Source organism: Centrocercus urophasianus, unplaced genomic scaffold (assembly GCF_019232065.1).
Source record: "Centrocercus urophasianus isolate 14NV4802_14NV808 unplaced genomic scaffold, USGS_Curo_1.0 seq_14, whole genome shotgun sequence".
In the NCBI taxonomy this organism is placed as follows: domain Eukaryota; kingdom Metazoa; phylum Chordata; class Aves; order Galliformes; family Phasianidae; genus Centrocercus; species Centrocercus urophasianus.
This window is the reverse complement of record NW_024884586.1, coordinates 6185707-6207919: the sequence shown is the minus strand read 5'-3', so window position 1 is coordinate 6207919 and position 22213 is coordinate 6185707. Positions and strand designations below refer to the sequence as shown.

General features: G+C 39.5%; 1 protein-coding gene across 2 annotated transcripts in view; it reads right to left on the bottom strand.

Annotated features, from left to right (window-relative positions):
- Positions 1-3604: 3604 nt before the first annotated feature.
- Positions 3605-22213, bottom strand: part of PTPRJ (protein tyrosine phosphatase receptor type J) — a 62518-nt gene continuing 43909 nt past the window's right edge. For both annotated transcript variants that reach the window (XM_042813631.1, XM_042813632.1), the window contains exons 4-19: positions 21593-21859; positions 20355-20642; positions 18757-18891; positions 15759-15963; positions 15526-15644; positions 14897-14984; positions 13846-13887; positions 13035-13043; positions 12858-12945; positions 11176-11266; positions 10311-10384; positions 10038-10172; positions 9416-9535; positions 8697-8857; positions 7504-7639; positions 3605-6773 (exon numbers count right to left, since the gene is read on the bottom strand). In XM_042813631.1, the coding sequence (XP_042669565.1) occupies positions 6615-6773; positions 7504-7639; positions 8697-8857; positions 9416-9535; positions 10038-10172; positions 10311-10384; positions 11176-11266; positions 12858-12945; positions 13035-13043; positions 13846-13887; positions 14897-14984; positions 15526-15644; positions 15759-15963; positions 18757-18891; positions 20355-20642; positions 21593-21859 (2117 nt within the window). In that variant the 3' untranslated portion in view covers positions 3605-6614. The remainder of the gene's footprint in view (positions 6774-7503; positions 7640-8696; positions 8858-9415; positions 9536-10037; positions 10173-10310; positions 10385-11175; positions 11267-12857; positions 12946-13034; positions 13044-13845; positions 13888-14896; positions 14985-15525; positions 15645-15758; positions 15964-18756; positions 18892-20354; positions 20643-21592; positions 21860-22213) is intronic.

Below are 22213 nucleotides of genomic sequence, written 5' to 3'. Positions count from 1 at the left end.
CTGGTCTATGACACACCACTTTTTAGCTTTGTATTTAGTTTTGCTGCAAAAAAAGCCTCATGCTCAGCTTGCCAAGCTCATGTGCAAGCCATTTGTTTTGGCTATGCCTCTGTTCCCACCCTGATACACAAGAGGAGGGAGCAGGGATAACATCATGTCCCACATATATGCCTACACACAGTTATAGCTGTACTTAGAAAAAAATAATACAAAAATACAAAAATCTGTCAGTAGAATTTTGCATTGGCATCCCATTGTGTTTTAGGTTGGAGGTGGAATTCGAAGTAACTCAGCAGATGTTACCAGATGCTGTAAAAGATGCATTTAAAGTCACCCTGAGGAGCTATGTAAGAAAAGGCATGGGAGAATCACAGTTAGTGTTACACACACGCACGTGAACAGATTCATAAACTGAAATAGCCTTTTAACTGTTATCCATGTTTAGCATTATAAGCAAGATCATTGTCTCCCCATCTTCATTGATATCTGCACCGTGTTCAGCAATGCTATAAATCCATTATTGCTGGGAACAGCTGCAGAGCAGACTGAGGAGGAAAGGAAATGAATACAGCTGATAATCCTGAACAACTACCTCCAAAATGGTCAGACCAGAGCCAGCACACCTTGGACTACATGAACCATCAGAAAATCTCTAGGCATCACTAAGACTTGAATGAAAAAGCAACTTCCCAAGGAAAATAAGATTATTTCACACAATCACCAGCTACCTTGCATTATCAGGCCATCACTGAACTTACGAGCTTCTGAAACAAGTTCTCTGATGGGGTGTACCCTTCCGTAGATGAGCTCTATGCTCCTACCCCCCACCCAAAGCTGGCAGACAACCCTACAGTCACAGTGGCCTGAGCTGAAACAGTGACACAAGTCAGGGCTGTCAAAGAAGGGCTCTGCACCTACAGCCCAGGGAGAAGGAAAGGGAAACAGCCCATAGGATGAAGGAAGAGAATCTAGGAATTAAGTGTGAGAGCAGGCAGCCTGGCAGGAAAAGCTGTCCCTGGAAAGAACAATAGTATCATGTGCCATCTGGAGGATGAAGACGGAAATGAACAGGCTACATCTCCAGTTTCAGCAGTCAGCTTTCAGGTGGATATGTACCATAATCACAGCTGACATCAGAGCTGCCTTTAGCACAGAGCCTGTTTTCCTTCTGATAATACACTTCCAGCATCACAAACACTACAGGAAAAAAAGCTGTCAGCTAAAAACAAGTCTAGAAGTCCCTTACTGCTTCTTTAAAAATTCAGGGTACGTGACTTCTTGTCCAGTCTGCCCTGCAACAAAACAAGGGCAGAAGCATGGCAGCGTGTGTGGGGAGCACTGTCTAGCACACAGCACTGTGCTTGCAATCTTGTGAGCGTCGATGTTCCAGATAATCCAACTCTTTTCTGGTCACCTGGAAAGTCAGAGGTAAAATGTGAGTTAAAGTAACTTGTTTTTATCAAATCGACCAGTCTGCCTTTCCTCAGTGAGGGGAGCTTATCTGTTAGCTTTGCTTCTGGCTGTTGGGGACGACATCTACTAGTCCAAAATGAAATACACTTGGAGTCAGAAGTTTCAATAGGATGTTTCCTCTGTTGTGTGACGAACTGAAAAGGAACTCTCTGAAGCAGTGCCACACAGACTGAAGAAAAGAAGCAAACTAACTTCTCTGGCAGAGAGATAGATCAGCACACCTATCTCAAAGCTGAGGTAAGCACCAATCTTTATTTTCTTCTCAATCTGCTGCTGGACTAAAGCACAGAACAGGACAGAAATGTTACGCTCTTCTCCTAGACCTCCGTTTCTTTCGTCTCAAATGAAGAAAAACAAATGGATGACAAGATGTAACACTGTAACACGACAGAAAGCACAACAATGACAAGTATTTGCAAAATCCTAGGCTGCAGCAAGTGAGAACTTGTTCAAATGCAATAGCAGCAGACACAAAAAGAAAAGAAGCGGCTTGCGCTCAGAAAGCCTCAGGTATACAGGGACCTCCAGCAAGATGCCCTTGCCTCTACTGCCCACCCCTAGATGAGGTCTGGAAAGGAGCAGATCCTGGCTCCACCCCTTCTGGTCACTCAGGTATGTTGCATATACCTGAGTTCCCCTGGATTGGACCTGCCTTCCAATTAGGTTCTCAATCACTGCTTCAAGCTGTGACTTAACATTTCCACTATACAAGACCAGGTATAAAACATGATTTCCAAATATACGAGCTCAACTCTACTCACCTGAACAGATTGCTAACAGCTGGAAAGACTGAATTAACATCTATCTGCAAGAAACATTCGTGAGATCAGGCTGAAAAATCATGGAATTTCATTGTAGATACAAGATGGGGAAGAACTGTAGCACAGAACATTGCATATTAGAGGTAATTGGCTAAATTACTCCAACCAGTCACCGTGCAATGAGGTTGTACTAATGCTGTCCTTCCTTGGCTTAGCATATGAGGATAAGAGACATATTCTGCCAGATAAAATTTCTGTCACTCAGTTACAAGTGAATAAATGTGAACAGTTTGTTAAAGAATTAGCAGATTGAGGATAGCTTTAAATGGGCAAGTTAGTCACAGTAGCTTCTATAGCAATTCACCACCTTTTAGAATCTGTACATGGCTATACAACAGCAGTAGTGGTATTTCCAAAGCTATGAGAATGCACCACTGGATAGATTTCCACATGCCTCATGGTCTACAGGAGCAGCCAGAACAGTTTGAAATATTTGAACTTCAGTACAGCAAACAAGAAGCCTACGTGATGCAAGGAAATAAGCGAGGAATTTTGCTCCCTAGGTCTCCATGAAGCACAGTGCCCATGGCAGTGGAAGTCAGCTGCTACCGGTCCCGCATGGAAGATTCATCAACGTGGTTTCTGTCCTCCACAAGGCTCACTGAGAGTGGTCGGACAAGCATCGTGTGCCTGGCACATGCACCCACTGGAAGATTACAGGATAATCATCTCACTCTTCACATCTCACCACAGTCATTTCAGAAAAAGCAGCACAGTTGCCATGTAGGGTCATACGATCTTACAGTAAGCGTCAGCACCCTGTGATGAACTGGAAAGATGCTGAGTGCCAGCACCACCCTTCAGGCATGTGATTTTCCTTGGGAGCGATTCAGATGACAACCAGGAATGGAGACTAAGAATTCTAACAGAACTGGACTTAGCTCAGATGTTTCGTGTGCACCTACAGTTGGGTCATTTGTAATCCTGTGCCTTTCTGGAAGTAATTGAGTGCTAGAAACACTGGCTCTCACCAAAGGTTATCTCTATGAATGGAAAACTTCTGATGGAGTTTGGATGAAGGCTTTGTTCCTTTACATGGTACCAAACTCTTTGTTCAGAGAAAGGTCAGGGTCCTGATCCTGCCAGTTAAATCTTAGTGACAGAGTTTAGTGACCTGTTGACTTGTTTAGGGAGCTGTTTGGCTTTGAAAGTGATGCAACACAACTCAAACACCACCTCAGAGGTTTTTCACCCACTTTCTTTACCAACTCCAAAGCCTTTCTAAATGCAATACAGGTACCTTGGCAAACTAGTTTTCTTTCAAAAGAAAATGAAAAGAAAACCAAGAAAGCAAAAATGACAGGAAGTGCTCCAGATGATGCTTTTTAATCGTTACTTTTATATTTTTAAAAACAAATCAAATTTAAAAAAAACAACATTTTAGACATGTGCTGAAATTTCCTGTACAACAAATATGAAAACAATAAAATTTGTACATCATTTCAAGATATTTAACTAACAGTCACTTATTTGAAACACATCAACTTTTCCCTTCTTAAGCAGGCCCCAAATGGGAAAAAGGCTGAAAAAGAAATGCAGGAGATGCAATTACCACACAGTGGAACTTTGAGCCTGGAAAGTGAATAGATGTAGATAAGCAACAGCAAGAGAAAACACTGGGTGAAGAGACAGGTCACAGCAATTGCAACACAGAGAACTTCAGAATGCGGTGAAAAAAATTCTGCAGGAATTCAAGTCTTGGCCAACAGGGATCCACAAGAGATCCCTAGTAGAGGATTACCTGCAATCCTGTTCTTCCCACAGACATATGCTATGAGGTGTTTCCAACTTACTCACATTGACAGTAAATCCAACTCTGTTTAAAACATTTTAAGCCTTACCAACTTTTTCCACTTCTATTTGGGATCAGCAGGTCGTTTAGTTTCAACTTGAGTCCCTTGCAAGAACGATTCACTTTCAGGAAAAAAAATTAAATCACAGAATTGTTGAAGTGAATGCCATTGCATTAAAAATGGATACCCCTCAGATGATGACAAGTGAAATTCTGGCACCTGTTTCCAACATCAAAACAATGGGTTAGATACTTCTATTTTCTGCAAGACTATCTGGGTGGTGGCTAGGCAGAAACACTTCCTATTCTAGTTAGTTTTCATAGGTTCCACTGCAACATAATACAAAGGGAGGATCCAAACTAGGATTCATCTCCCCCCTCTTCTATGCTGTATAAAAGAGGGGTCTTCTGAAGCAGCAGACAAGCTCCTGGAGATGAGGAATAATGAATACTGACTCTGTGCTCTGCACAGATGTGTACTATTTAGACCACAGAAAGAAATAAAGTAACTGTAAGGGGCAGGCTTTCTGCCTTCCCAGTTCCTTTGGAATGGTTCTTTTTGGTCCCAGTGGCTTATTTGTCATGTGAGCTCTGAGATCCACTATGTGGAACACCATTTTGGGTGGGGTTAGGCAGGATCACTAACCTCATGGATCTGGCTTGTTTTTGTGGGTATTTATGTCTGCGTGTTGATTTAAAAAAAAAGAAAAAAAGAAAAAAAAGGAAGAAAAAAAAAATTCAAGAATCCACAAGCGGCTGCTATGAGAAAAAAAGCTGAAGCACTTTGTGGTTGGTCCTCCAGATTTGCTCACACAACATACCACAGTTTCACGCTGTTGTCGAGCTCCTCTGGTTACCTGTAACGTTACAGCTCTGCACCAGGAATTCCTAGATTTTCCTGAATTCTAAGTATAGGAGCTATTTCTGACAACTCTGCCAAAAACTAAGAAAGAAAGAAACAAAAAAAGCAGCAGAATTCCAGGGACTCTGGTTATTAAACCCTTCACAAGATTTTCACCACTTGATAGCTCTTCTATAGCGCTATTCCAAAACTTCATATTCCTTTGCGATGCAAACAGTGCAATGATCCAAAGGTCAAAAAAAACCTACATGCCCTCCAAAGTACTTCAGAAGTCCTTCATTGGTAATGCCTTCATAAGTCTAGCAGTCATGTACCAGCAAAATAAATCTCGTCAAATCCTTGGCTTGCAAAATCAGCAACTCTGGGTTTTCCGCACGTTTGTTCTGTTTTCAAAAGGACCAGTTAAAATAACAGCAGCAGTACATTGCAAACAACTATAAAACAATTACATTGTATTAATGAGATGCAGGTGGGTAAGATGTGCTTCAGTTCTGAATGGCTAAAACAAGCAAGAAATTGGTCTTTACAGCAGAATTTTGTGCAATTCATTTTGGTAGTATCAGTAAAGCCAGTCAATCTGTTTGGGAGCGCTTGGACACTTGGAAACTTAGTTCAGCATTTTCACAGATTTATACATCTGAGGAAAAACAACAACAATGATAAAAAGACACGAACCTGAGTAAAACTCTATTAGAATAGAGCAATCATTATTCAGTAAATCATATATTGCACCTTTAAATAAATCATCATTGTATAAAAACAGGAATATCAACCAGGAACAGGGAGGAGCTATTCTGTCCTTCATACACACCCACACACACCCCTGCACACACATCCATGTACACACTTGCTCAGTTTTTCACTACAGTTAAAGCTCTGAGTGACACATCACACTCCTTTTCCTCTAGCAGAGGCACCGAAACATTAAGGCAGGGGATATTTGTGGTGAAATGCAAAAACAAAGCTCACCTCCAAACTTCTGGAGAGTCCTGCCAACAGTGCAACTACAGTTAAGTTTGACATAAGCCTTATTTAAAAATCTGTGTTCTCATTTCAAGAGTTTCAGTACAAAAATAGAATCTCTGCTGTTTGTTTTTTTTTTTTTCCTAGAGTAGCAACTAGAAAAGGCACAATTTCCAAGTACAAATGTCCATTTGAAGGAGGTGTTTGTACTCCTTTTTTAAATAAAAAGGAAAATTCAGAAAAAAAAATAAATCACAGAGGCACATATCTATTAGCTAGGTAACCAGATACAGCAGATAAAATATGTTCCCAAAACTTATAATTAAATATATTAAAACAGCCCACAAGCCTGTTGTCTGTAAATGAAATCATATAAAATTGTAATAAAAAGCTTGTGTTATTATTTTAATATTTAAATTCTAGTTCCTTGTTCGTACTGCAAATGCTATTTCACCTATCAGTACTGTTAAATTCCCAAGAAAAATCAGAATTCCTCTGTTAACTTTAAATAGTTTTTCTTTTTTATCGATCCATGGCTCCTGCCAGTATTGTCTTGTTTTTTCCTCCAGAAGATCACTTCTTCATATGAGGACAGAACTGGAGAAACCAGACATGAGACACTGCACACAATCCTGGAAAATGTAAGAACATCTCCCTTTCTCATGCACAGACAGCAATTCCTGGAGACTGCGTTGTGTCCTGGTTACGCATGATAGCCATTAGCCTTCCCAAAAGCTGGTCCAGGTGTGAAATTTTCATAGATTGCCATTGCTGTTGTGTTTTGATAAATAAGGTCTGTTTTCTTCTCTTTCTGTGATCTAATAATATCCATGACGCACTGGTTTAGGAAGACATATTGGTCCTATGAGAGAAAAGTAATAAAGAGAATAATACAATTCTAGCAAATGACTGATTTGGAAAGTAATCCTGCTGCTGAATCTAAGTTTTGCTTTTTGGATGCATTGCACTGGAGGTTATCACACAGTTTGTTTTTGAAAGGTATATTACACAGGAAATGGAGCTAGAAACGATCTCATGATATCATCTAAGCAACCCCTAGTAAAAAAACACTAGGATTGTATTTACTGCCTCTCTTAACATCTCATTAAAAGATTTTCACAAAGATTTTACAGACTTTTCCAAATCAACTTGAGTTAATCCACACACGTTTTCAGATGAAAGCAGTAGTTCCAACAGGAACATGTATGTTCCTGAAGAACAAAAAAGACGCATGCAAAGACCCCTTCACTTAAAGTTATCCTCATAGCTACAGGCCAGAATTAAACTCAAAAAGGTAGAACAAGCTGGAAAAAATCTTTTTCAAGATATGATTCTATTTAAAAATGCCAGTACTTCAAACTACCCTGTAATGAGAGTGCTTAGATCTACAAACTTCAGTACAACTCTCGTGGCTGCAAGGACTTTTGTAGAAAGAAATGAGGCAGGTAGGAGAGAAGTTTAAATAAGGGTGATTTCAGATTGCCCCACAATGTCTCATCATCCTGTAGTTTTGAGCTACAATCTTGAATCTACCTTTTCTGGACAGATGTGCCTATTTGAGAAACAGGACGCTGGATAAAAAGTAGTCTTACCTCGGTTTGCACCATTAGAGGTCGGTGCATTCGAAGATCATACACCACTCCATACACATCCACAGTATTCTCCATTTCAATCTGCTGAATCAGGCGGTCAATGGCAATAAATGTTCCTGTCCTCCCAACACCAGCACTGCAAGGACACAGAGAAGTTATTTACTGCTTTCTCTCAACTACCAGCTCACCTGTGGTCTGATGAAAAGCAAATGAAGTTAGCAAAATGTTCTCTGTTATTTCAATGGCACAAGTGTCCAAGTCAGTGTGGGCTGTGTGGACTGTTCAGTCCAGAGAGATGGTCTTTACCATGACCAAGAGGGGAGGAGGGACATCCTTCTGGGCTTCCAAGCTTGCAGCTTGCACAAGATCACATATAAAAGCACTTGAAAAGGCAACTCTTTCACCTAAATTTCCCAGGCTAGGAAAGAGAGCCCATTCTAATGAAATTTCACACTGTGTCATTGCTATCTACATAAGCCACTCTGAAAGTAATGCCTCCTATTTATTTCCATTGAAACAACAACAACAGATACAAAGAGCATAATAACAGTATTTGATAGAGCAAATTATCAGCTACTATTCTTCAACACAGTCATCACTATTAGCTATGCATTTCCACCAGTGATGAAGTAGAGCCTCCACACCGCACTTGTAAAAATTTGCACCGGCAGAAGTGACCTACTGTCACCATCAGCACTGCTGAAATGCACCATCTGTTGCCTCACTGTGCTGATGTCCACTGGTTGGTCTCCATAAGCATTCAGTAAGCTTTAGTGAAACTCAGTGGGTGTCATTTTTTCTGCATGGAGGAATTCAATTCCACACTTTTGCTTCAACTGCACTTCAGTGTCAGATGCCATTTTGTCAGACTGCCCCTTTACTGCCACCTGTCACACAGCAATAAAATGTAATGGAATATAGGTGGGAAGATTCAGCCTCTATTGCCATACCACCAACATTTGTCTTTGATGCTGTGGCCCAACATAATAAAATACGAGGCATTACTTTCAGAGCAGCCACCACACTTAACGCTGCCATGTTTCTGAGGCATGACACAAATATTCCAAATCAGCAGGGTGAGTATCCTTAAATAGCAGAGACTTGACACATTTATTTCAAATCACACTGAAAAAGAACTGTTCTTAAAACTCCACACAACGAAAGCATGTCTAACATGAATACGTTCTTCCTACCTGCAGTGCACTAGAATAGGAGAGTCAATAGGATTCTGACTGCTGTATTCATGAACAAGATGTCTAAAGTTGATTAGCAGGTCTGTTGTCTCTGGCACTCCATGATCTGGCCAGGATGTAAAATGGAACTGACGCACTGTGTGGCTCTCCAGTGTGTCAGCCTAGAGGAACAAGAATGAAAAAAGGAAAACAGAAGTGCTTCAAAAGATAAACAGTAACACTTCCTGTCATAAGTACTACGCAAGACTTGGTTGCATTAAAATTGCCCATTACAAATTGTGTAGTAATTTTATCTACGTTACTCCAATTCCTCTCTTCCTTCCATTTTAGTAGAGAATACTTTGCAATAATTTCATTTTCCCTTTACTCCAAGATCTTCTCTTCTGCATTACATTTGCTGACAGAGATGGGTCTTCATAGGGCTAATTGTTTGGTCACACTGTTTGGGAAATATTTCAGGTATCTGCATAAAGCACGCATTCTGGGGTAAGTCTCAGGGAGCTGCAGGATCATTGATGTGGCAAGTGGTGACAACCAATAGCAGGCTGGATTTTGCAACTGCTCTTATTCTTTTCTCTCTGATAACTTCCATTTTTATTAAGTTTTTGTGAAATTATTATATTCTGTCACTCCAGTGTTGCTTGGCATGTGAAGCCCTTGACACAATAAACCACTTCTATAGATACTTGTATACAACTAACAACTGACAAACTACTCACGTTTTCTACATTGAAGTCCCTTATTGTCCATTCTGGAAGAACAACTTCCGAGACCATTGTCACAATAACGTCACCATAACTCTTAGATTGTTTGTCTGGCCAATATTGCTCACATTTCGTCTAAGAAGAGAGTTTAAAGGTTCAACACATTGCACAGAAAAATGAAGCACAGAGAAAAAACAGCAAGACATGGCATGATAGTTTCCTGAGACTCCAACTTGGTCTTGACTATTAGATTTAGATAACATGCCCCTCTGAAGTGGGACTGGAAGGTACTTCACCCTTCCTAATGGCCTATCCCAAGGGAGAAGGAAAATCTACCATAATCATCCTTTAGAGAGAAGAACCCACCCTTAAAAATGGAGATTCCACAACCTACCTGAGACAATCTATTTTTCTGGTCATCAGCAGGTACAAGGGAAAATAGATTTTAAAAATGGGTTCATTTAATTCAGAAAACAAGCTTCCAGGAAGTGGATGCTTGTTTATAAGAGTAGCCACCCCCCAGCTTATTAGGGAAACAACTAAATTAGAAGAGATACAACTATTCATTTTAATATTAAAAAGAAATGAATAAACCCAAACCAATCAACAAAAAAAAAAAAAAAAAGAAATACCATACCCGGGCCTGCTCAACACATTTTGTCAACATGACAATAGAGTAGATATTCTTTTCCCAAATCATGCGCCAGAAGTCTTCTATAGTATTGGGTAAAGGGCCTTGTGCAGCAATAAATGCCTTCTTTGAGCTATATCCCTAGGAAGAAAAAAAGTATACATACACAAACCTTCACCAATGGGCCATTAAAAGCTGATGTTATACATCATATGATCTATTCAGCCCTCGTCACAAAAATAATGTGCATTTTTAACTTCAATCAATGAAGCAACTTACAGGCATATAGTTTGCATTAATATAATCATCAGTTGCACAGCTTGGATTTGAAAGTTTAACACGAGAAATATCATCTGCAGAGAGAAAAGGAAAATAAGATTATAAACACTGGAAACTTTTCAGCAAAACATTTCAGTTCTAACATGGTTTCTAAATAGAAGGTGCTCTGGAACAACGTGCATTCTAACAACGAGAACGTAACCTTAGGAATCTAAAGTAGTGATAACTGAGAGGTTATAATGAATGTCTTCAGAAAAAAATATGTCCGGACAATTAAAAAATTCAGCATATTAAACAGATTCCTAAACATGGTTTGTGTTTTCATACATACACATACATTGCCCAAAATTCACTATAGTTTGAGTCACTACAGAAAAATAGGTAATTCCTCTCCCATGCCATTGCAGTCGAGGTTTTTCCTTAGAAGCACTGCTAAGTGCACTCACTGTTACCCTTGCAGCTTTTCCTCAACACTTTCCTTTGCTGGGATGCAGCTTTCCTTTGCAGCTTGGCAGGGCTTAGGTTATTAGTTTTCAAAGCTGAGCAGTATCTTAATATTTCTTATAACTCCAATAGATCTGGAGTGCAAGCTTCTCATAAATGAAATATGAAAATGAGATGATTAGAAGAGCAAGTTCTTTTAAAGAACATTTTTGAGGGAAAGCTCTTCAGCTGTCCTCATCCAGTGACTTCATACAGGATGATCATACAAGGAAAAGAACAGCCTGAATTCATTTATTTAGACACTGGCAAAACTAATTCCTCTTCAAAACCTCTGGGATTAAAACCAAAATTAGCCAAACCCAAGGGTTTTCAACTAAAATCTCAACTAGTAGAAGACATAAAACCCGAGAGTGTAGCTCACATGGTAAGACATTGTTGTATCTATTTTTCCCTCTGTTCTCAGGAATTTCAGCAGCAAATTTGGGCTGATGAACACCAGCAGACTTGAGTTCCTATAGGGAAAGAAAGATTCATGAGCACCCGGTTCTGGTTTAGGAAACATAAAACACAACTGAAACAGACAAATACTTCAAACACTCTTGGACTTTGTTGTAAAAGCAGCCATGTTAAACTGGACTAAATGATGACAACAATCAGCTTTTTACAAACAAAGCAGGAGGGTGGCAGCAGCAAAGTTCACAGATAAGAGATTAATACAGAATGGAGGAGTGATAGCATGTTTAAAGCCCAAAAATGGACTTTAAGAACCCAGTAATAATTTGGAAAAATACACAACACCAGCATTAACTGATTCTAACCCAAGGCAAAGACCTCATTTAGCATGCAGTATGAAAGCATTACAGGGAGAAAGAGAGCAAGTTACATTATGAAAGGACCGAAGAAGAAAGCAAAATCTGGGAGGAGAGCAGGGTGGAGCACCAGCCTACAAGATACAATGAAAGGGACAGAATTTCATCTGAAAAGAGGGAGAATGGTAGTTTCAAGGGAGGAGAAAAGACAAAATTACGTAAGAGAAGTCCTGACAACACAAAATCCTTCAACGACAACACAAACAGTTGGTTACTGCCTTTTGCATTTCATAGCAATTGAGCTATCTTCATAGAAAAGGTGCTCCAGCCCTTGGACCATCTTTGTGGCCCTCCTCTGAACCCTCTTCAAAAGCTCCACACCCCTTCTGTGTGACTTGGACGCAGTACTCCATCTGCAGCCTCACGAGGACAGAAGAGAGGGAGACAATCACCTCCCTCACCTCGCTGGCCATCCCTCTCCTGATGGGACCCACGGTACCATTGGCCTTCCAGGCTGCAAATGCATGCTGCTGGCTCATGTCAAGTTTGTCAACAACCAAGACCCCTAAGTCCTTGTCAGGGCTGCTCTCAAGGAGTTCTCCTCCCAGTTTGTATACATATCTGGGATTACCTCAACCCAAGTGCAAAACTTTGCACTTAGCTTTGCTGAACCTCACTAGGTTCACAAGGGCCCACCTTTCGAGTTCATCAGGGCCCTTCTGGATGGCATCCCTTCCTTCTGCTGTATCAACCACACTGCTCAGCTTGGTGTTGCCAGCAAACTTGCTGAGGGTTCACTACATCATCTATGTTACCGATAAAGATTGTGCATATTTTGATGATTATTATCTACTTCAACATATTATGCGTGGTCTGTCACACATAATCCATTAAAGAAACTTGTTATTAGTAAAAGATGGGTCTTGTTGTATAGAAAAAAACCCAACAACGACGAAATAAAGTGGAGAGAAATGAAATGACATTCCCACAGTGCAAACATCAGTAATGCAACTAGGGCAAGGGCTTTGGAGCTCTTGCCAAGAGTTTCGAGCAACAGGCCATGCTATAACTCAGAGGCAGATTTAATGGTTCAGGATGTAAAGTATTTATCATGCACTTCAACTAAACTTAGAGCTGAATCAAGTAAGGGAATGCTATGCATGCAGCTGAATGATGTCTATAACAAGGGTCCCTTCTTCTCTTCCCCTTCAGTAAACATCACACACTATAAAGGGAAGCTAATTTGCTTCCCAAAAATATTAGCCAAGAAGCTCTCCCCAGTGAGGACACACACCTCATACTCTTCAGCAAAACCACAGTTGGAGTCTGCTTGCTGCTTCTTAAAGTAGGACTCAAAGTTCTCTACTTTAATCATTTTTGATCTGAAATGAGAAAAGTCTTGTATTGGTGACTGATACTAAGTAAATAAGTCATGAATCCAGTGAATGTATTACAAAAATGGTTTACTTACTTCTTTATTCTTCAGGGGAGAGCGAGGCAGGGAAAGAAAAAAGGTTGATTAGACACATGCAGTTGTATATTTCACTACGCGATTCTAAGAACAAAGGCATGACTGTTAGTAGCACCCACCAAACTGCATTTACAGGAGACAGGATATAAAGGCAGAGCATTTAAATGATCGGTTCTGGCCAAGGAGAAAATGGTGCATCCTTCAGGAAAAGGATCTGATAGAAGGTGTCGGTCAGCTATGTGTGTATTCCCCTTCCATCAGATTGGCCTCATTCTCTGGCATATTTTATTCTAACTATCAAAGTTACACTGGTGAAACTTAATGGGATGCTCAGGGTAGGTCTTTTCATAAAATAAATAGATGCATGAACCAATAACCTGGTTCAATTGTACTGCCCTGATTTTCAATATGTTGTGGTTACCCTCCCATGGCCAGCTACTACCATTACACATCATCTGAATCAGCTCAGCTCAAAGTAGCCATAAACTAAAGGAAAGTATGGGACGCAGTGTAAATTTTTGCTTATAAGCCCTTTATCAACAGCTTGGACTGTTTTGTTTTCTCAGTGTGTTCAGAGGTTTGTGTTTCATGAAAACATTCTACTTTTCAAAACTATATGGGGTATTTGTGTAACTAATGCTGATTCATGAAGCAAGCATTAAGTCTTATCAATTTGATTATTTTCAGTCTGCAGGCTTGAGTCAGGTTTCATGCAAAATCACACATGAAACTGCACAGAAAACAAGCATTAGGGTACAAGGGAAGTTTTGCATGTATTACTTGAGCTCAAAAAACATTTAAAAAGACTTACTTAATTGGAGAAAAAGACACTTCAGTATTTCTTTTATCTTTCCTATGAGAAGAGAAAAACACAACATGCTCATAGGAGAATTTAAAGGAAAGCATATGAGATTTCTGATGATATATTTCACGTGTCTGCTCAGAACTGTGTCTTGTAAGGCATCTCACTCTGCACAAAATACTCCTGAGGCAAACCTTACACCTGCTGTGAAATTAAAATACCTTGTAATTCTTTCACCAATGTTTTACAATGGAACTGTATCTTTTTACTGGAACCAGAGCAAAATGCCTGAACACAAAGCACAGGTTTGCTGAAAAAAAGTGCATCCAAGGGATTTGCATCATCATCATCTCTCTTGAATCACTACTCCTCCCAGAACCCCTAACATTAATGTTCAATAGTGATGTATCAGTTGTACTGAAGGTGGAAGTTGGAAAAAAAGATACACGTGCCATAGCTACTGGACACAGGGAAACGTGTCCTAACAACAAGCATGTGCAGAAACTAAGAAAAAATGGCCTAAAGACCCTACAGGTAACTCTTTAGAAGGGATGCATCACACAGTCAGCAGCAGGAAAAAGCCTCTGTAGAATCTGGGAGACCAGTTCAAACCTTAAGACAACTAATCAGCTTTTGGAAACTCCAGAATTAGAAGTTCAAGCAACAAATAAACAAGCAATTAAGAAGAGCCGTTACTGAATATTTTCTAATAAAAGCACCTGTGATACAATTATATAATGTCTGTTAGCACAACAATCTGATGTTTGCTCACTTCTAACTTCAGAAGCATGCACAAGTTCCCAAGAGCTAAACAAATCTGCTCTCAACTCATTGGACATAGCTATAGATTGAACAAAGTAACTGATCTAATTTGATGCAAAAACTCTGATCTGTAACAAAAAAAGATTTTAAATAGAATGTACTTTAAATGGTGAAAGCAGATAAAATAAAAACAGGAACAGAGCAAGAGAGGCCTTTTTTTTTTTTTTTTTTTTTTTAAGATACAGAAATGACACACTGATATTCCTCAACACAGCAAACAAAATAATGAACACTTTACCTTCTCCTCCTCCAGAATATGTAACCCCCTATAGCTACTACAGCCAATATAGCTAAAAGGCATCCAATAACAGCTCCAGCAATAACACCTTGTAAAAGAGAACAAGTATTACTCATCACTTATTTACCTCTTTGACAGTGCTCTAAATCAATCAACACACTGTAAGAGAACCTAGCAAGTGACAAAAAACACTCTGCTCTACAAGGAACTTCTTCACTGTGTCCTTTGGCAGTACCAGTACTGAAAGCTCATTAAGAAATAATAAGACAAAATTGACAAATTAATTAAAAAAATAAGTCAAGGGATCAGTATTTGTGTTCTGATACACCCACTTGTAATTTAACAGAATTGTTAGAAAAATAGTCTAAGTCACACAGTGTCATCACGTTTTGCATGCCATAAGTAGCACAGGTTTTTGTTACTGCCATATTGGAAGTCATACTTGGAAAAAAAGAAGCCACCTGTAGACTAGTTAGATATGATTTTACTGAGCAGTGACACTTCAAAACTAGAAAGGAACAGCCCAACACAGGCAGATCAATTAGTGTTTCGCTATCACAAAACCTATTGTGAAACCTATCTCCAAACACTGTGCACATATAAAACTGCCAATCCTACATTAACTATACCTGGATCCTGGGGTAATGAAACCACCTCGGAACACCGTGAAAACGACACGTAACTTTGTTCTCCCATAATTTTGTTGGCCACAGTAAAGTTTATGTTAGTGAAACCTGCAACACTTGCCCTGTTAATAAGGGAGAAAAAAAACAACACATACATGACATGGTTTTAATAGCCATAAGCAAGATCTATGATTTCTTCATTATCTTCTTGCTTTCAATAGCAGCAAGATAAATACCTGTACGAATGAAGAGGAATCAACGGTCCATTTTCATAGCCATACATGGTGCTTCCCTTGCCTACGTCAACAATGTTGTGCCCATTCTGAGAATTGAAAGATGTCATCTCCTCTACGTCTATGACATATGTCACATAGGTAGCTGTCATCTTCTGCTTGAAATCGTTGTATGTGTAGCTCAAATCAGACTTTGAAGGCCAACAACCTTCAGGAAAAACAAGGATATAAGTGGTACACATAACCCACTATTTTTGTGATCACCAGCACAGTTGGAGAACATGTCACATTAACCACAATTTTGATTGCTCCACAAGCACTGCCTGAAACAAAAAACTGAGGGAACACACAGCCTCAGAAATTCCTTCTGCTGCAGTGCAATTTACTTGGCTGCCTTTCCCTACTTTCTGGTGTCATTCATTTAATCTCCTTTTGGTTTTACTCCTCCCACGCACAATAAAGCTTCTCTGTGAAGGCATGTTAGTGATGGATTCTGTGTATTTGTGGACAACTTCTGCTACGCACGTCAGTTATGTCCATACTCTATCAAATAAATATCAAATGTTGAGAATACTCTACAAATAAGTAAAAGGACAGAAAAAGCAATTTGAGCTTGATAACATCATGCTATTCAAACAGCACCAAGTTTAATTCAGGGTGATGATAAACTCATCCTGGCCTCTACTATCTTGCTGTGTCTGACATAGTCTTTTCATCTAAACCCTGAGAAATGAAGGAGTTTTATGTTTTCTCTTGCCATAGAGACAGATCAGATAAAACAATCAGTGAGAAAAACAGTTTCTCTTCAAAAAGACTCAGAAAAACAGGATAATATAATCAAACAGTGATCAACAGGATACCAGTTGCAGAACAGCATCACTTTGTTCAGTGCCTGCTGTTGAAAGATGAACCCCAGAAATTTGAGGCAGATTCTATAGCTGGGATGTGTGATGTAAGTGATGACAACACAGCTCAAACTACCAGTTGTCTGACAACTCAAGATTAAACAAAATGACTAAAAATATTCCAAGTGCTATGAAAAAACATCTTCCCCACATAATTGAAGTTCGCTTACATTGCTTTCTGTTGATTGCCTTTACAAAGCTAAAGCTCCTTTAGAAGCAGATACAGCATTGAATTCATCCTTAAAAAGGAGAAGTTGTAAAGGGGTTCTGAAAGATTACAAAGTGAAGAAGCAAGTTTTCTACCACTGCATAGATAAAATTTGATCTGACATGCACTGCAAGCAATAGCAAAGCTCCTAGTAATTGTTGCTGTGTAAGAACAACGCACAACATAGCTCTCTGAAAGCACTAATTTTTTCACAGTAAAAACAACTGAGATTGGAATTAACTTAGTCACCTAGAAATGAATATTCAGTAACACTGTAAATACTTGTGATGTCCTGTCTGGTTCCTAGTTCCATTCCAAAAGGATGTACATGGTCCCTAGCTTCTTTCCAAAAGGACATACAGCCCAAGTTATATCTGCACTTCTCTGTGAATGTCTTGGTTATCACTCTAGGGTATCTTATCCATCTTTTGCTTATACGAAAGAATGAACAGTCCCCTCTATTTATCCTAAAAGTAATTATGTCTGCTTTGAGACAGAGAAACACAATTCAAATGCATTAATACTATCCAAACACCAAAAAATGAAGTTACGTTTGACCTTAAGGATGTTTTCTTCTCCTACCAAAGCACTGATTGGATTCCATAAACATGCAGAATCTTTCTTCCCTAATTCTCTCAAACAAATCTTCAAATTTCACTTACTTGAATTCTTTACAGTCAAAACTACACGGAATAATACACTGAATATCATCAAGACTAAAGAAGACTGGTTGAAAATACAAGCAGAGTTATCACTGTGTGTAAGATATTGACATTCAAATCAGCAACTCCAAGGCAGCCAAGTCACATCTGAAAAAATAGGAATTTTCTGTACTTTCATACTATAGATAGCTGGGCATTTCTTGGACATATATTATATGGAAAACCACAGAAGAAAGATCTACAAATTGCTGCATGATGAATTTCCATTGTTAAAACAAAGGATAAGCAGAAATGTCACAATCTACTTGGGGAAAAGTTATCTCCACCAGTTGTGCTACTCCTTCAACGTGCAGTAATAAATGAAAAGATCAACCTGAACCTACACTGTAAAGTTATGTTCTTTTATTTTATGATTTCTCTCTAGACTTTCACCAATTATAGAAGCTTCGATCCTTTAAAGTTGTGATTCTTATAGACTATTATGTAGCTTTCTCTACAAGTAATGCTGACAATGTTACTCAAGCCTTCCACCTGCATCCAATCTTTCTCAGTTAAAGTGTTTTAAGTCAAAAGGAAAGTTCTCTCTCCCTATAAGCAGAAAAAAAAACACCAAACCACATTTTGAAACTGCTTATATTATTAATTCTGAAAATTATTTTCTTGGGGAAAAGGATTCTACAGTCTTGTAGCAGCAACAGCACAGTGGTAATACTTAAGAGTCTCATCTACAAGGACAACTTAGGCTGAAAATGAGGCAGAGTGAAAACAGTGGCTTTCTGAAAACAAGGAATGATCTTACTTCCCTCAAGCAACGTACTTACCTCATCATTTCTGAAAGATGATTGAAAACATTGAGTCTTTTATTCTCTCCATTTAACATACACATAAGGATATAAGGAAAAAGCCTCTTTACAGTGAGAGTGGTGAGGCACTGGAACAGGTTGCCTGGAGATGTGGTTGATGCCCCAACCCTGAAGACATTCAAGACAAAACTGAATCGAGCCTGGGCAACCTGATCTAAGTGTGGTGTCCCTGTCCATTGCAAGGGAGTTAGAATAGATGGCCCTCAGAGGTCCCTTCCAACTCTAAGGATTCTATGATTCTATGAACATCTACTTTAAAGTCTAAAACATAGAATATTCACTACAGTAAACTTTTTGTCCTAATAAAATGCTGTCTGATTAAGTTATTTCACGCAGCTGGGAGACAATATTATAACAACTTACCTCCTGCTTCAGTTATGATCATTACTGCATAAGCTTTTAATGGTCCATTCACTGACTCAAAGTCAGGAAACTCAACAGTCAGTGAGTTGTGACTGACTGCCTTGACTACAGGAGCTTCGTTTGGAACAGGTGGATCTATAAACAGACAAATATGCATATTCTTAGTACTTCAATGACAGACAAAGATAAGTTTTTCAAACAAGAAAATGTTCTTATAATGACATTGTTCATAGCATGCATATTTATAACAGAATCATTTAGGTTGGAAAAGACTGCTAAGATCATCAACCCTAACCATTCATGTAACTACCAAATCCATCACCAAACCAAGGCCCTCATTGCAATGTTCACACATTTCTTAAACACCTCTAAGGACAGCAACTCCTCACTTCCCTTGGAAGGCTGTTCCAAAGCCTAATCACCCTTTCCATTGAGAAATTCTCCCTGATCCCCTACACCTCCCCTGGCACATCTTGAGGCTGTTTCCATGAATCCTATTACCTGTCACCTAAGAAAAGAGACTGACATCTTCCTCACTGCAGCCCTCTTTCTTCTCCAGACTAAACTGCACCATTTCCTCCAAATGTCTTGTTTTCAAATTAGGCCATTCTCCAGATTTGTTGTTCTTTTCTGAATGTATTCTGGCAACTCTTGTACTGAGGGGCTCCAAAGCCAAACACAGTATTCAAGATGCAAATTCACCAGTCTCTCTGTACTCAGCACTCCTGCTGACCATGCTGTTTTTGACACAGGCATGTATGCCATCAGTCTTCTGAGCCACCTGGGCATACTACTACTCCCATGCTATGTATTGCCCAGCTCCTCCAGGTCTTTTCTGCTAGTCTGCCTTCCAGCCACTCTTCTGCAAGACTGTACTGCTGCATAGGGTTGTCCTGATGAAACTGCAGCACCCAGAACTTAGCCTTATTGAAGGCCATGTAACTGGATGTGGTCCCTCAATTTAATCTACCCAGATCCATCTGCAAAGCCTTTCTACCTGCCCAACTGACAACTTACCACAGGTGCACTTGATCTCATCAAGATCATCTACATAAAAATTACAAAAAACTACCCTTAATACTGAGACCTAGGGAATCCAACTTGTCACTAACAGGATTCACATTCACAATGACCTCCCAGGACTGGCCATCCAGCCTACTTTTTACCCAGCAGACAGTGCATCCATCCAAGCCATGTGCAGACAGATTTTCCAGGAGAATACTGTGAGAAATGGTATCAGATGCTTTGGAAAAGCCCAAATAAACAACATCCACATCCTTTCCCTTGTCTACTATGCAGGTCATCTTATCACAGAAGGTAATCAGGCTAGACAAGCAGGACCTGTCTTTCATAAACTCATACTGACTGGGTAATGATAACCTTGTTATCCTATACATGCCATGTGATGGTAATTGAGATGATCTGATTCATGAATTTCCCTGGTCATCACCCCTTATGGTGCATGAGATAGACTTGGCATTAATGTAATACTTTATCAATAAATGTATATGCTGATATATAAAGTTTCTTCTTCTGAAATAGCAAAGTTAATATTTTTGTCCTCAAAATATCTTCTGTTATCTGATCCTAATGCTTACCTGTAATGCTTGTATTACATATTATCTGCACTGGAAGACTTGTTAAATCTTCTGAAACAGTTGTAATATTAACAGTATAGGTTTTGTAATAATCTAAAGGTTGTGTTATGAAGCTTTCTTCTGAGCCTTCTCTCCCACAGAATTGACTGTGTTCATTTTTTGTCCAAGTATCATTAAATATTTTGATATCAAAGCTAGAGTAGTCGCCATAAGGACAGTCCCACTTCAGCATTAGGTAAGATGTATTAGCCACTGCTTCACACTGAAATGAACTCACTGAGGAAGGAACTGGGAAAAAAAAAGAAGAAGTCAAGTATAGTAGCAAAGAAAAAGTAGACTGTTCATAAGCTCTTCTGTGTATAAGAATTTGTAAAACGTTGGTATTCCTTCCTAGTTCTAAACAGAGGAAGCTATTGCCTACAGAAAAACAGTGTGGACGAGGTGTGTTTAGCACACTGTAAATACACAGACCCCTTCTGCATTAACTCCCTGCAGATTAATTTACTGAGAAAAATGAGGTTGAATAGCTGTTCATCAAAGTCAGCAAAGCTTTCAAATACTGTTCAACGACTGAACAAGAATATTCTTAGACTTGTAAACAAATGCTAACTCTGTGTAATTACATAGAATGGTTAGTGGCCAACAAATAAAAAAAATAAGTCTTTGTTATTCATAGCACCCTCTGAGATTTACAGATACCTCTTACAAAAATTTCAGCTGGTCATCTACCATTTGCAGCTCCAAAAATGGACAAATGTGCATACAAACAAAAGAACATGTGGTCAAAGGATGCAGATGTGCTACCATATAATGGAAATGCTACACATGGCCTTACTGGATAGGTATGTTAGAGTGCTACGAACACTGTACATGTGGAAAGTGACCATAGAGCAGATAAATAATGAAAGAGGAAATAACAGTGAATCCAAAGAACATGCTTAAGAGACTAAAAAGAACCACAACTGACCCCTCAAAACAGCTCCAGAACAAAGGAAGAGGGAGAGCAAGAAGAGAGTTACAGCAGGAGCAGCAGCACTTTAGTCACTTTCCAAACAATACACTCTGTGCAAACACATCCCATGAAACTCGTACCCACACTGACAGCAGGCAGGCAACATGCAGCACCTTTGCCTGTAACAATATCTCAGAGCTCCTGCAGGTAGGCAGAACACAGGCAGAGCTGCTGCACAACAAAACACAACCCATCAGCAACACAACTGCAAGAAACAGCCACTTACTTGTATTTTGGCTTATAGATGCTCCTTCTCCTTCCGTCTGATTATCAGCCGCTACTGCAAAGACCGTGAAATTGTAAGAGGTCCCAGGGATTAAACTGGTTACAATACTTTCAGTGACTATTGACGTGGTCTCGTTAATTAGACTTTCACGTGCAACCTCTATCCTGTACGTGTAGGAGGCTGATGCTGTGTCATTCACTGTCCAGGTTAAGTTGACAGAAGTCATAGCAACATATTCTGCCTTGAGACCAAACACCTTGCTGGGCTCTGAGAAAGGCAAGACAACAATCCATCAACCTGCAACAATATCAGCTCACAAATAAAAGAGGAGAAACACAAACACACAGCTACATCACTTTCTTCACTCATCAGAGTGCTGGAGCACCAGAGGTTCATGGAGGCTTTGCCATCAATGGGCATGTAAGAGGAAAATGTGGAAGAGTCATCTTGAGTGGGATTCATCTCCTTCCTGCATTCAGAAGCAAGAGCAGCCGTGACTACTGTGCCAGTATTCCCACAGTTTCCCTTGGGAATGTGGAGAGATGGGCAGGAAGGAGACAACGGTGCAGGGGAATGGGGAAAAAATAGTGCATCTCAGCACAGCTAAAGGTAACAAAAAAA